Genomic DNA, 15,217 nt, shown 5'->3' with positions numbered 1-15,217 from the left:
CGGCGGGTCGTTAGTGGCTTCGCAACGCTCTCCGAGGGTTACCTGAGGCCTGGGAAGGGGCCCTGAGAGGGATGTGCCTGTGTGCGGGGAACGGGCACTTCCCCTGAGCCCCGAGACCGGTTTTTCTTTCACCTTCGCTTGGCAAGTGGAGCCTTTTTGCTTTGGTTGGGTGTTTTTATTTCTTTTGTAAAGGACTATTCAGGGTTAAACCTGCCGTGAAAACGGGCTTAAGGAGCAGCTTTTCATCAAGCCTCCATACCAGGCAGTCTGCTTTGGTCCTTCTTGTGGAAGAGAAATAATGGTTTGTTTACCCTACCAAATGGCCTTAGGTTTAGATTTTTTTGGAGATTGTAACCTTTCTGATAGGACCAACGTTTTGATATTAACTTGGAGGTTACTTGGTCACAGAAGACCCATATCACTAGAGAACTGGAGTAGAAGTGAAAGAAAAGTGTAGGTGTGTGAAAGGACCAGGCAGGGTTTTGAATATGGGTTTATTTATCCGGTAGGTGACGTACTTCTGATGTAAACTTCACTTCCACCTTTCCTTCAACTTTTCTGTCACTTTCACGATAACAATCTTGCTGAAGTTAATTAATAAAGTGCTGTGCAAATTAATGTAACCCAACGATTTAACAGGTCAGTCTCTTTCAGGTCTGTTCTTCTCTTATGTGGGTGGACAGGCAGCATTATTTTCAGTTGTCTGATGTGGTAGGAAACAGGAGTTAAATAAAAATCCCTCAGTACTTCCTTAGAAGCCCACTGTACTCAGGGGTGATACCAGTTCTGCTTTTCCTAAGTATTTTGCAGTTAAGCTCCATGACACAGTTGCTGTTTCAGGTAACAGAAATTTAGACCTAATTATTTTTTTCAGTGCTGTGGGATATGCAGCACAGAGCACAAGAGTGCATTCTGAGAAGAGTTCATTAAAGATTTCCTAAGTAAAATCCACATCACTCAGGGTTATTGTACATGTACAGGCATACGCTGCAGGTAAAACTTCTGAGTTGGTGAGATCAGGCTGCAAAATTGAGCTGATAAAACATTCTGTAGCTACGTCAAAACTGTTAACTATTAAAATTAATTAGGCAGTTATTTTATGGATCATTTCTGGAAACATCACTTTCCGTGCTAACAGAGTTTTTTTACCTTCAAAGTACCTTTTGCCTTCAAATCCTACTGTAGCATACTACTATATAAGTTTTCTGTATAAATCCTATTCTTCGGTCACGATATCCATTTAACAAGGATCTTTGGTAAGGGTGAGAGAGAAATGTTTACTAAGTGAAAGTGGGATAACGCTGTTGTTTTGCAGAACAACAGTACTTTGAAGTAGAGAAGCGTCTGGCTCAGAGTCAGGAGAGACTTGTCAATGAGACCCAAGAGTGTCAAACCCTGCGCGAGGAGCTTAAAAAACTTCGTAAGTATAACTGCAGGTTCTTAAGATCAGGCAGGGTATTAACTCTTTAGTCCAGTGTTCTGCTGAAATGCTTCAGGTTTTAAATAGGAGTTGAAAATCCCTCCATCGACAACATTTGTTATTTCTGCAGGCAGAGAGGTGTTTTGCTTTTCTGTTCAAATCAGCTTTCTTTAAATGGAGTTTTTGTTCTGTGGGGAAAAAACCCACCTCACTTTCTGATTCTTCTTAGAAGAAGGAATAGCCTTGAGAAAAGAAGACTAAGAGGGGATCTCATTAATGTTGATAATTATCTCAAGTGTGGGACACAGTGGGAAAAGGCCAGCCTCTTCTCAGTGGGCTGCGGGGACAGGACAAGGGGTGATGGCCTCAAGTTGGAGCGCAGGGAGTTCCACACCAATCTGCAGAAGAACTTCTTCCTGGTGAGGGAGCCCTGGGACAGGCTGCCCAGGGGGGTGTGGAGTCTCCTTCTCTGGAGATATTCCAGCACCATCTGGACACCTCCCTGTGTGACCTGGCCTAGGGACCCTGCTTTGGCAGGGGGTTGGACCTGATGAGCTCTTGAGGTCCCTTCTGACCCCTACAATCCTGTGATTCTGTGAATACAGTGGGTTATGTATTGATCTTCACAACAAATGCCTCTGCTTTTAAGGATTGTGTTAGTTTGCCATAGTACTACAAAGTTCATCCTTAGTGAAGTCTTAAATTCCTCCCCCCCCCCCCCCCTTTTTGTATGTATTTAAGGGAAATTTTGGCTTCATTGCATTTGGGGAGTGAATTCTGTCATTGTGTTACAGTGGAGATACCTCACAGCTATTTTTATTTATCCACCAGATGAGCAATTGAAGTCACTGAATGAGAAAAATAAAGAACTTGAAGCTGCTCAGGATCGTAACACAGCCGTTCAGGTACTGGAAACTGAAAAACTGTGATTCACCTGTCTCTGTAGCATAGAATACAGTCAGTTTGCAAACCAGACTATATCAATACAAATATGTACTGATATATGTATTTCCATGGCTGTATCGCTGTGTGTACCTCAAAATTGTGTGTGTGTTTTTAAGAAGATGTTGATGTTTTAAAAAGCTGAATGACAGGAGCTTTTGTTTCAGTTGGAGGAGATTGTTTCATTCTTGCTGAAACCTGTTCTGAAGTGACTTGAAGCTGAACCTCAAAAATCAGTGCAGTTTTTCCATGTGCTGGTCTTGAAGGCTGTGTGAGACCCGTCTCATCTGTCTGATTTTACGTGGTAGCGGACACTGGTATCACAGTGATTTATGGGGAAAAACATTAATCAAAATGTCTTGGCTCTGGGGCTGTAGAAGAAAGAGGTACCTCAGACTGAATTTGTTTGACCCATAGACCTCAGCAGGACAGAAAAAATGCACTCAGCCTTGCTTGCCTGCTGCAGATCAGCTGCCCAGTTTTCAGCTGGCTGGGGTAACACACTGTGGATTAGCACGCTTCTCTGCAGTGATAAGCATAAATAGTGACAGCAAATTGTTAAAGAAAGCTGATGGCATTTTTTTTATCACTCTCTTGCCGTTTCTTTCAGAGCCATTTAAATAGAGAAAAAGAAGAACTGGAAGCTGAGAAGAGAGATTTGGTTCGAACCAGCGAAAGGCGATCTCAGGAAGTCGAACATTTAAACGGTATAACCAAGAACAAAACACCTCACCTTGGTAAAAGACATGCTTGAACAACTGAACTGGTGTGGAGTACCCTGTCAGTTTGTATAGGCTGCACAAAGTAATGGATTCACAGGAAACAAGGGAGGGAATAACATACTAATTGCAGGAAAGCACAGCCGTTTGATGCTTGATTCTATAAAAACACGTGTTTTCATTACCTTGCTACACAGTACTTGTTCTAGTGCTTCACAGTTTAGTGAAGCTGCGTAATTGCTGTGCAGCTAGCTTTTTTAATGCTGATTTTCCTCCTCCAGAGGATGTAAAACGTTTACATGAAAAGCTTACAGAAGCAAACACAGAAAAGGTGAAGCTTCAGTTAAAGCTGGATGAACTTCAAACATCAGATGTTTCCATGAGGGTGAGTAGTAGTACTTCATACACATAGTATGTGTTGGTGTTTTAATAAGTAGCTGTTTCCCTGTGATGTAATCATCACATGTTTGTCATTATTAATTTTGGAAGTAGGGCAAGCATGCACCTGTTATTTGTAACAAATTATTTTATTACAAAATTGGTGGCTGTGACTGGAAGTGAGACGTATTTATGGAAGACAGAGGGGCATCAAGTTGGGCAAGTGTGTCCAAACCTGATTTGAGGCAATGGCAGCTGCTCCTGCCCACTGGGAAGGAGGACTCCAGGTCTATCAAGGCAGGTAGAAAGGAGAAAAGTAATGATTTGTGAACCCACATCATTTCTCTGTGGGCAGAATAAACTCTGTAAAGAGCTGCAAGAGAGGAGAAAAGGAGAAGAGACAAGGAAAACTTTTGATACCTCAATTTTTATTCCTTTTAGCTAGGTATTTATCTTGTTAATGTTCCCAACTAACATGAACTTTGAGGAAACTGACTCAAGTTTCAAGAAGTTCTTGTAGTTTCAGACTGGTAAGTTACTCTTACCAATGTAATAAGGATCGCTGCCTGTCATGTGCTGCTATTTATCCAATTACAGTACACTTCTGCTACTCCTACTCTGGTGGTACTTCAATGAGCTGCTTCATTTTCTGTGCACCCAGCACAGTGACACTATGCAATTTTCTTTCCAGTACCGTGAGAAAAGGTTGGAGCAAGAAAAAGAACTACTACAGAATCAAAACACATGGCTGAACACTGAGTTGAAAGCCAAAACAGATGAACTTCTGCATGCTGCCAGGGAGAAGGGCAATGAAATCTTGGAGCTTAAATGCAATCTGGAGAACAAGAAGGAGGAGGTAGTGTGGTCAATGAGTGCTTTTGCCCTTATGAATTAATGAATCCTGAATAACTGCATTAAACAAAACAGCAGACTTCAACAACTGGGTTCAAGTAAAAACATTTTGCCATTAATAAGATGTTCTTTCTTTTAACTTGTGATTATTTATTTTCCAAGGAATAACATCTGTTTACCATAATCTAGAAAAGCCAAGCATTTTTTTATAAGCTAGAAATTTCAGGTAACAAAGCTATATAACAATGTAATACCACGAAAATATGTGGGAGTACAGCTCTTAGTAAGAGGAAGGGACAGAAGGATCTGACTTAGTTCAGTGCAGGACAGGGTGATGGTATTTTTATTCCCCTGCAACAAAATACATGGCAGAACCAATGGCCGCCTTATGCAGATACTCAGCTACAGTGAGGTTCTGTTTGGATACCTGAACAGATGTAAAAAAACCCTGTGACAATGTGTCAGGCTTCCTGTGGCACTTAGCTCTGCTGAGGCTCCTGGGTTTGTTTTGTTAGGCATAATTGGAGCAATTCTCCAAGACTTCTGACTTGTTTTATTTAGCTGAATATATGGGAGCAGAGGCTGTTTGAAAACGTGACCAGTTATGCTTTTATGAAACTGTGGGGGAGTGGGTTAAAGTAAAAACACTGAGATGGTTATTTTCCAAACTAAACTGGACTGGAAAGAGAAATTTATACATGGTGTTCTCATGTATTATTTGAACAGGTTTCAAGGATGGAGGAACAGGTAAACAGCTTGAAACAGTCGAATGAAAATCTTCAGAAGCATGTGGAAGACCTTTTGAGTAAACTGAAGGAGGTAAGACTGGACTGGAGCATCTCCCATGCGAGGAAAGGCTGAGTGACCTGGGGCTGTTCAGCCTGGAGAAAAGAAGCCTGAGAGGGGATCTGATTAGTGTTTATCAATGGCTGAAGGGTGGGACACAGGGGGACATGGCCAGCCTCTTCTCAGTGTCTGTGGGGACAGGACAAGGGGCGATGGCCTCAAGTTGGAGCACAGGAAGTTCCGCACCAATATGGGAATAACTTCTTCCTGGTGAGGGTGAGGGAGCCCTGGGACAGGCTGCCCAGGGGGGTGTGGAGTCTCCTTCTCTAGAGATATTCCAGCCCCATCGGGACACCTCCCTGTGCGACCTGTCCTAGGGACCCTACTTTGGCAGGGGGTTGGATCTGATGATCTCTGGAGCTCCCTTGCAGCCCCTGTGATTCTGTGAAGACAACTTGAAGTATATGTGAAAGGGCATTGTGGTTACTTGTACTAATCAGACACCAAAATGTGTGAAATAGAAAGAGTGGAATGCTCCCCCACCCTGTCTCTTCTTTAATTTACTAGGCAAAAGAACAGCAAGCTAGTATGGAGGAAAGATTCCACAATGAGCTCAACGCCCACATAAAATTATCCAATTTGTATAAGGTGAGTTTACCAATTCTGTTATAAGCTTATATTAGTATCACTGGGGGCTGAATCTTAGCATTAAATGTAGTGCAGGCCGGTTAGGGATGGGTTCCCCACAAAGCATGGATGTGTGCAAGACTAACTCCATTGCAAAACATTGTGAAATATCCAAAACGTTGTTTTCTTTGCTGTTGTCTCATTTAAAATCTTACACTGTTTGCATCATTTTTTAGAGGAAGCGAAAGAGGGTTTAGAAGAGTAGTTCTGTGCACACTGTTTTGAGGCTTCGTGTTGTATGAACATGGTTATGTCACACGGTGTTGGGTTGGGACTAAAGGTTTGTATGTAAAATAGGACCATGGAAGAGATTTTTCTGAGTTTGGTTAGTAGAAGTTAATTTCAAATAACACTTCAAGAGGTAGTTATTGGGTAAGTAGTGCTGTGTCCAGCTCGGGGGTCCCTGGGACAAGGAGAACGTGCAGCTGTTGGAGCAAATCCTGAGGAGGCCATGGAGATATTCCAGACCTGGAGACTATGAGAGAGCTGGGCTGGCTTAGCCTGGAGAAGAGAAGGCTGCTTCTGGGAAGATCCCCGAGCCTCTTCCGGTCCCTTGAGGGGCTCCAGGAGAGCTGGAGAGAGGCTGGTGCCAAGGGCAGGGAGGGCCAGGCCCAGGGGAATGGCCTTCAGCTGCAGGAGGGCAGCTGGAGAAGGGCTGGGATGCAGAAATCCTTCCCGGGGAGGGGGGAGTCCCTGGCACAGGGTGCCCAGAGAAGCTGGGGCTGCCCCTGGTAGGGCTGGCTCTGGGGGGACTCTGAGATCCCTTCCTACACAAACCAGTCTGTGATTAAGACACAGCTGAATGTCATGTGTTGTGTTAAACAAGCAGTGTCTAAACAAGCTGGTTTTGTTTGGTTTTTGTCAGTTCAAAGGGTGAAAAATGCCCTGTAGCACCTAGACTAATACAGAGCCAGCTGAAAAGGACAACTGATTGCTCTGTAGTCTATGTAGATGGGATTCAGAGATTATTGACTTCTGCTGCCTGACTTCTCTTGCATAAATACCCACATACACATTCTACCCTGAGTAATTCTGAGTTCTACCTTAATGTTTTGTGTCATTAGGTCTAAATTGATGTCCCTCCATCAGACAGCATGTCAGTAGCTGACTTTGCTGTCGCGTTATGCATTGTCGTTTACCTTTCAGTTTGGATTTGGTTGGGTGGGTGTTTTCCTCCATTCATGTTTTTATTACAAAAGCATTAATTTGAAGGGGCTTAAAGGTTCCTCTGCTTAGAGGAAGGTTCCTCTGTGTAGTTTGCTATGTACTTGTAACTGCTGACATATTTGTGTGACTTGATACCGAGAGGTTAATTGCCCTCCCCTGGGCACCTCTTCTGAGACTTTACTGAGAAGCAAAAGTTGAATCAAGTTTATTTCAAGTTGAATCAACTTCTGAGTGCAGAATTGTGTAAGTGCTTTACAGTCTTGCCCTTGTGAGATCTCTAACTGAAAGCAATGTAATGTAAACTGTTTATATAAGATTCCCAAAACAGATGGAATTTATTAGAATGATCAAAGTAGAGGACTCAAAGTGTTTCCAAATTCCCTTTAGTGAAGAGGATGACCAAAGCCAGCACCAGCTATAAAGCTGCTGAAGGCCATACATTCCCTTTGGATTTGTCTTATCAAATCCATGTCTGACACTTCTTACTCTGAGATGGGCAGTCTGCATCAGTCAGTGGAAAGAGAACTACCCAGCTGAGAAGAATTTCTTTGCATTTTACTCCAAACCATGTGTTTGTAGCTTTTGGTCAGTTTAAGCTTTCTTATGAAAGTAAAGTGTTGTGTACTAAAGGGTTAAATGAAATGGTTTTATTTAGAGTGCTGCCGATGACTCAGAGGCAAAGAGCAATGAACTGACTGGAGCAGTGGAAGAACTGCACAAGCTCCTGAAGGAAGCAGGAGAAGGTAAGCTCTGAGTGAGATAATGGGCTGAGCAGTTGTAACTCCTTTGTAACTACATTGATGGACTGAATTTAGGTATCTAGCGGAAGTGAAAGGAACTTCATTAAGATTGTGGCATGGTGCAAACATCAGTCACTTTGTAACAAACATTTTACCTCACTAGCTGAATTTACTTGGAGCAGGGGGATGTGGGGGAGCCTGGAATTTTACTTTGGATTTTGATGAGAGGATCAAATTGTGACAGCTTCATCTTTCATTTTAGTTTCTCTGTTTCTTTTCACTGATAGCACAGTTCATATTTTAGCTCCCTGCTAAGCACAGGGGAGAGGCGGCAATTCATGCTTCTGTCATGCTACTGTGTTTTCTTAGCAGCATGACCTTCTGCAGACTGTATGAAGTAAAGGAAAATCAACCATAACACAGCAAACTTCTTGTCTGATTGAATTTTAGCTAATAAAGCAACCCAGGAGCATTTGGCTGAGGTGGAAGAATCAAAAGCTGCAATGGAAAAAGAACTTAGAGAGAAAATCAGTAAACTGGAAAAGGAACTGGAGAATGCTAACGATTTGCTGTCGGCTACGAAGCGCAAAGGTAGGAGTCACGCCGGCATCTAAAATACATAAAGCCTCAGGCTTTCTGTCATCTTGCATGAAAACACTCTGCTGAATTTCTGTGGGATTTCTGTGGGATGTAAGTGCATCCATCTGAATTTATCTTTGGTCATTTCTAATTGTGAACTCTAAGATGATTTTTGCTGGGTGCATGTATAAGAAAATACATCCTTTTTTTCTACCAGAAAGTGCATTTCTACCAAAATAGGGTTTTAAAAATTCTTTTGTTAATCTGACTTACTTTCAAAGAGAAGAGAGAGGAAACATTTCCTTCAGGCTGAATCATCATGCTTTTAATGGTTGTCTGGATTGGGGAGGAGGGGATGATAAAAGAACCTAATTTTCCTCTTGAAATTAAAAATGTCACAGAAAACAAATCTCTGTCCTGAAATTTCTATTTAACTTTCAACTTTGCTTTGTATTCACCGTTCTGTTCTGTTTTTTTGGTTGAAACGTTTTCTACATAGGAGTAATTTCCAAAGGAAAAATTGCAGATCAGGATGGTACAGAGGTGTGAAGTATATTTACTGTCTCACACTGTTAATTTAATGAAAGTAAACAAGTGCTTTGCCACTGTAAACCTTCTGTGGTTTCCTAAGAAATCTGATCCAGGAAATCTAAGAAATCTAGAGCTTTGCTCCAGATATTTCAGTGGCTTACATTCAGAAATGACCTGAATTGTAACAGTCTAGTAGCAAAGCTTTCCAACTTTTCAAATTAAACTCGTCAGAGACCTTGATAACATCTGGCATAGAATACCAGACAGGAGACCAGTCCCTTGCACATATATCTGTATAACACAGTTACAGAAAACTATTTAACTGGTGACTTCAATGACTTAAATTGGTAATTAAAGTCAGTAGTTGTAGAGCACAAAGGCGTGTGAAGACATTCTTCAGGTTGGACCCGATGATCTCTTGAGGTCCCTTCCATCCCCTACGATTCTGTGATTCTGTGATTAATAAAGAGTATTTATGATGGGAATTATTACAGCTTTTTAATGGTAATTGGTGGGATTGTGTCTCCAGGAGCCATACTATCTGAGGAGGAACTGGCAGCTATGTCTCCCACTGCTGCAGCAGTAGCCAAAGTAGTCAAGCCTGGAATGAAACTAACTGAGGTAAGGGAGAAGAGATTTCCATTTCAGGGCTGTTCAAAAGCCAACAAAATACCTGAATAGTATAAGGGGACTGACTTTGTTCGCTGTTTCAGACTTGGCGTGATGCCTGATGAAATCAATGAAGTATTGTGAAGAATGCTGACTACAGTAGCTAAATTCTGGGGATCTTTTTTCAACACTCCTTACAGGTTTTCTCTGGTAGATGAAATATGTTAAATAGAGTTGTTCTGTTGCATAAAGCTCCACTGTAAGAGTTTGCCATTTTAATAGGGATAACTGCTTTGCCATGGTAGGAGTCCTAAACCCAGGCTTTTTTTTTTTTAAAAAAAAAGCCCTAATTAATTCTTTGAATTAATTTAGTTTAGAGTTGTGTAAAATCATACCACGTTAAGATATGAATGATGTCATTGTTTCATTCTGTGGTACATGTGGACAGACTTTTTTTTTAAAAACACAGCAAAGAACCACCAAAACAAATCTTTTGTTGCAGCTGTACAATGCCTATGTGGAAGCTCAGGATCAGTTGCTTATGGAAAAGATGGAGAATAAGAGAATCAATAAATATTTGGATGAAATAGTGCAGGAAGTAGAAGCCAAAGCACCTATCTTAAAACGTCAGCGTGAAGAATTTGAGCGTTCCCAAAAAGCTGTTGCCAGTCTCTCTGCAAAGCTTGAACAAGCTATGAAGGTCTGTATAAATAAAAGAGCATGTAAATTTGTGGAAATAAATGAGTTTTTTAATTCCTTAATCCTAATGTCTCTTAGTAAATGTATGAAGTGGAACTTTTAGTCAGCTTTTCTTGTGGGAAAATACCTGTTGAACTTTCTAGCTTGCAGACTGTACACAGTATCTTACAGAAACTGCATTTTTCAAAGTTATGTATATATAGGAGGGTTTAAACATGATGATTTACCCTGTTTTTTTGAGAGAGTACAAGTCTTTACAAAGAAAGACTATTGTTTGTCTGTCTGAAGAAATAAATTTGGACTTTGGTGCCCACTTTCCATTCATTTTAATACATCCACTAATACAGCATGAATAAGTTTGGCTTTTGATTCCTGAATATGTAGTGTTTAACCTTTAGAGTATAACTTTAAAGTAGTTAAAGCACAGTTTGATTCACAAAGCGTGTTGCTCTAAATTCATTTATCTCTGGGAAGAAGTGTGTCTGAGTTTCGTAATGTTTGTATGCTTGCAGGAAATCCAGCGATTGCAGGAGGATACTGATAAAGCCAATAAGCATTCCTCTGTGCTTGAAAGAGAAAACCAGAGGCTGGAAATTCAAGTAAAAGACCTTTCACAACAGGTAGAACAAATGTTGCTAGGGTAAAATTTACTATTTGCAATTTATTAGCGTGGTGCTGTATTTCTGAAGCGTGCTTTGAAGTTGTGTTCAGCCACAGTCACATACTTTGAGAGCTTTAAGTGATGTTAAAAGCTTCTCCTTAGGAGAATGTGATATTTACACTTCTGCTTACAAAACCAGAACAATTGTAGCTGGCTAGCAGTGAGGCACTGTGGGATAACACTGTTAAAACAGCTGACATCCTATATCTATAGCTTAGGCATTTAGTTGGAGCCTCCTGTGATCTGTTTGCAGAACTGAACACAGAATGTGTGCTGATTTTGATATGGTTTCCTTTTCTCAAGCTGTGTTTTCTATAATGTAATTATTTTACAAGCACTTATCTATTGTAACATCTTGTATGATGTAAGAAAAAAATTACTTAATTTCCAAGTACTTTATTTCTAATATATTGTTTTTCAGAGTGAACTTTTGAGTCTGTTTGCAAGCCTTATGCTGGAATGTTCTCTTTCAGATTCATGTGCTTCTCATGGAACTTGAAGAAGCTAGAGGCAATCATGTGATTCGTGATGAAGAAGTGAGCTCCGCTGACATCAGTAGCTCTTCTGAAGTGATATCTCAGCATCTAGTCTCTTACAGGAATATTGAAGAACTTCAGCAGCAGAACCAGCGTCTCTTGGTGGCTCTTCGGGAGCTGGGAGAGGCTAGAGAAAAAGAGGAGCAAGAAACAACCTCATCTAAGTAAGTTATCTGTTCCTCCTACAGTTTCTAGCTTCGCATTGTTAGTAACTCTGCACATATGGATGTGTAAGGTCACATGTGCTCATGAGCAGCTATGTCATTCATAAAGGCAAATCACTAGTAAATAACATTGTCTTCAGTTTTTAAATTAAAATTGTTTTATACCTATGTATTTCTATCTTGTAATGCCTTTTCATCATTTTTATTCCACTAACGTAAATAAACCCTTCCCAAAATTCTTCCTAAACAAACTTTCTCAATGCAGAGGTGCCCCGAGGTATGAGAGGACACTCTGAAATGCCAGCCTTTTCTAATCACAATAGATTTTGGTCACAATCTCTCAAACTTGTGACATTTGGTAAAAGGTAATTGTCAGTGGTTTAGTGAATGTCATTTCACACACACCAGAGCTGTGTTTTGAAAAAGAAAGAGCAAGCTTTCACTCCCATTGGCAGAACTTCAGAACATAGAATATGTGTGTATTTAATTCACTAGCTATAAAGCCTACAGATGATGGGATTCTGTAGTAAAAGTATTCAGCTTGATTCTCTGTCCATGCTACTGTCTGTTGTGTGAAGTTACGTCAGTAGAATCCCCTCTGCTCTGCTTTTCATGGAAGAGGCCTGCTATCTTTGTCTTCTACAAGATGGCAAGTCCAAAGATCATAGAATCATGGAATGGTATGGGTTGGAAGGGACCCCAAGGATGAATTTTCCTACAGTTTTTCTCAAAAATCTCTGGTGCTTTAACTGTCAAAGATGCAGTAAATGTACACTGAAAAGTTTGTGATGCTACATAAGGGCTGTGTCAGTTTGGTATGCCTCGCTTTCTGTGTTGCTGAAAGTGACTGTTGTTGGTTTCAGAATTTCTGAGCTTCAGGGTCAGCTGGAGGAAGCCCTGAATGAGCTTGAAAAACTGCGTGAATCGCGTCATCATCAGCTGCAGCTCGTGGAGTCCATAGTTCGGCAGAGGGATATGTTCCGCATCCTGCTGGCACAGACCACAGGAGCAGTCATTCCTTTGCAAGGTAGGCGTCACCTTTCGGCACCTTTGAAAAATAACACAATTATCGTTTGTTAGGAGCTTTCAGTAATGGTGCTGTCGTGAGACCAGGAACTTCTATTGATCTGATATTCAGCTTTACCCCTACTCACTGGAAAACCCATGAATTTGGACATGATGTGATTTGGACACGTGATTCTGCTTTTACAGTGTAATAACTTGCTACCTAATGACTGCTGTGCAGTGGTGACTGCATGTGTTCTGGTGGCAGACTGTAAATATAAAGAGTGGATGATCATTGGCTTGCTCAGGAGAGCCCAAGCCTTTCCTAGCAATGCATGCTCTCAGCCCTATTTCAGTGTGGTTGTATGATCTGCTTTGGCAAGCGTTTGTTCAGTTGTTGTAAAATCCTCTTTTTCTTCTTTCAGCGTCAGGTATATTGCCAGAGGAGATTTCTCTCACCTCTACCCCCAAACGCCCAAATTTACCTCAAGCCATGTCAACTCCTGCTCCAGTGTCAATGGCAGAGTCTGTGGAGACTGTGGAGGCTAAGGCTGCACTCAAGCAGGTAGATTTTTTGATAAACACTGTAGGGAGCTCTCACTATTCCTTTTTACTTTTGTAAGCGCTGGAATGTCTGTTGTTTGATACAGTTACAGGAAGTTTTTGAGAATTACAAGAAAGAAAAGGCGGAGAATGACAAGTTGCTGAACGAGCAAAATGAAAAGCTTCAGGAGCAGGTCACAGACTTGAGGTCGCAAAATGCAAAGATATCCACGCAGCTGGAGTTTGCCTCCAAACGGTAAAGCAGCTCTTCTTTTCTCTTGCCTTGTATATGTGTTCTCTGTCAGTGGAATCACGTTGACTGCTTGATGTCGTTTACTCTGGAAGAGTTGCCAGTTCAACATTAATATTGTTGTTTCTGTTAAAGAACACAGAGGAAATAGGGAAGGTGGGACCAAGAATGTATCTTCTAGTTGAGTGAGCCACATATGTGAGAAATGGCACATGGGAACGTGAAACACAGCTGCATCTCTTAAAATTAAACAACTTCCTGTGGCAAACATGCGCTTTGCTTTTTATTGTTCCATGTGAAGCTACGAAATGCTGCAGGATAACGTTGAAAGCTATCGTCGAGAAATAACATCTCTGCATGAAAGAACCCAGAAACTCACAGCGACAACTCAGAAGCAAGAGCAGATCATTAACACTATGACTCAGGACCTCAGGGGAGCTAATGAAAAACTGGCAGTGGCAGAGGTTGGTCATGTGGTGTATTACTCCTTGATACTCCTGAGTTAGTATAAGAGGTTTTCTTATTGTGAAAGCTTTTTTAAAAACACTATTAACTGATCATAAAATTTACCTTGTCCAAAGTCAGATTAATAGACAGGTTGGGGTTGCCAGGCTGCCCAGGGAGGTGGTGGATACCCCATCCCTGGAGGTGTTCAGGGCCAGGTTGGATGGGGCCCTGGGCAACCTTGTGTAGCTCCAGGCCTGGAGGTTGGTGTCCCTGCCTGTGTCAGGGGGTTGGAGCTCTGTGATCCTTGGGGTCCCTTCCAACCCAGACCAGTCTGTGAGTCTATGATAACGGAGTTCTTGCTGTTACTTCCTGTCTTAAAGGTGAGGGCGGAGAACTTAAAAAAAGAGAAAGATATCTTGAAGATGTCAGATGTGCGTTTGACTCAGCAACGTGAGTCTTTATTAGTTGAACAAAGAGGACAGAACTTGCTGCTTACCAATTTGCGAACGATTCAGGTAAGTGGTGGTGTTCTTACGTCCAAGTCTGTCTGTCTTTCAGAGTTTTCAGTAAATACCCATCAAAATAACTTTGGCCATCATGAGATTGGGTCTTTAAGTAGATGTTTTTTTTTTTATTTTTCCTGTTAAAATTGACACTAAACTTAAAGTACTCGAGCAGCTTGTTTAAGCACATTTGTTATTTCTGTCCTAAATTAGGATCCTCTGTTATTTACTTGGGCAGTGTCCTGGGAATTTTGAGGAGATGAGAAGGGTTTTCATAATAAAACTGTAACAAAACACATGAAACCACGTGGAAGGAAAAAAATCTATATGTTAATTTTTATGATAGCAAAATTTACCAGTGCTTGCCATGGTACTTTATTTTCCTATTGTTTAAAAGTACTTTTATGCTTTTTTATTTTCTATTATAAGGTATATTAGCAGAGTATAAATATTTAAGGTTGTGTATTTTGTCACATGACTGAATTCTGTTTCTGTAGTAGATCTTTATGAGTTTTTTAATCCCTAGAATTAGACTGCATGGATAATAGATTTTTTTTTTTCTTAAGAATACTTACTGTATCTATAGTATTAAAAAAAAACCCAAGTCAGACATTTCTCTACCCACCTATTATTGCTTGTCCCTGCAGTAATTATTTGTTCTTGGAAGAAGGGTTGTGCCTGCTGCTGTAATGCAGAAGGAAATTACTGAAGTGTGGTGTAAGCATCATATATTATGCTATTTTACCAGGGAATACTGGAGAGGTCTGAGACAGAAACAAAGCAAAGACTCAATAATCAGATTGAAAAACTAGAGCGTGAAATTTCTCAGCTGAAGAAGAAACTAGAAAGTGAGGTGGAGCAAAGACATTCCCTCACCAAAAATCAGGAGGTAAGTAGAATTACAAACTCGTTTTAGTGGCAGAGCTTCTGCCAGCCTACAGTGCCTTGGGTTCATGTGTAGTATTTCTAATTATATTGTGTCTTTGTGCCATTTGTGAA

General features: G+C 41.0%; 1 protein-coding gene across 1 annotated transcript in view; it reads left to right on the top strand.

The window, feature by feature from the left end:
• The window catches only part of TPR (translocated promoter region, nuclear basket protein), a gene marked incomplete at its 5' end in the record, with an annotated part of 40,258 nt that overhangs the window by 353 nt on the left and 24,688 nt on the right, over nucleotides 1-15,217 (top strand). Inside the window, 19 exons of the mRNA XM_084266276.1 lie at nucleotides 1,316-1,420; nucleotides 2,252-2,325; nucleotides 2,973-3,069; nucleotides 3,363-3,466; nucleotides 4,151-4,315; nucleotides 5,038-5,130; nucleotides 5,665-5,745; nucleotides 7,607-7,694; nucleotides 8,142-8,282; nucleotides 9,331-9,422; nucleotides 9,913-10,110; nucleotides 10,622-10,729; nucleotides 11,244-11,470; nucleotides 12,334-12,497; nucleotides 12,901-13,040; nucleotides 13,126-13,274; nucleotides 13,570-13,732; nucleotides 14,096-14,230; nucleotides 14,967-15,107. Coding sequence (XP_084122402.1) covers nucleotides 1,316-1,420; nucleotides 2,252-2,325; nucleotides 2,973-3,069; nucleotides 3,363-3,466; nucleotides 4,151-4,315; nucleotides 5,038-5,130; nucleotides 5,665-5,745; nucleotides 7,607-7,694; nucleotides 8,142-8,282; nucleotides 9,331-9,422; nucleotides 9,913-10,110; nucleotides 10,622-10,729; nucleotides 11,244-11,470; nucleotides 12,334-12,497; nucleotides 12,901-13,040; nucleotides 13,126-13,274; nucleotides 13,570-13,732; nucleotides 14,096-14,230; nucleotides 14,967-15,107 — 2,465 coding nt within the window. The remainder of the gene's footprint in view (nucleotides 1-1,315; nucleotides 1,421-2,251; nucleotides 2,326-2,972; nucleotides 3,070-3,362; nucleotides 3,467-4,150; nucleotides 4,316-5,037; nucleotides 5,131-5,664; nucleotides 5,746-7,606; nucleotides 7,695-8,141; nucleotides 8,283-9,330; nucleotides 9,423-9,912; nucleotides 10,111-10,621; nucleotides 10,730-11,243; nucleotides 11,471-12,333; nucleotides 12,498-12,900; nucleotides 13,041-13,125; nucleotides 13,275-13,569; nucleotides 13,733-14,095; nucleotides 14,231-14,966; nucleotides 15,108-15,217) is intronic.

The sequence above is a fragment of the Gallinula chloropus genome (assembly GCF_964237585.1).
Source record: "Gallinula chloropus genome assembly, chromosome: 6".
In the NCBI taxonomy this organism is placed as follows: domain Eukaryota; kingdom Metazoa; phylum Chordata; class Aves; order Gruiformes; family Rallidae; genus Gallinula; species Gallinula chloropus.
This window is presented reverse-complemented; position numbering and strand designations above follow the sequence as displayed.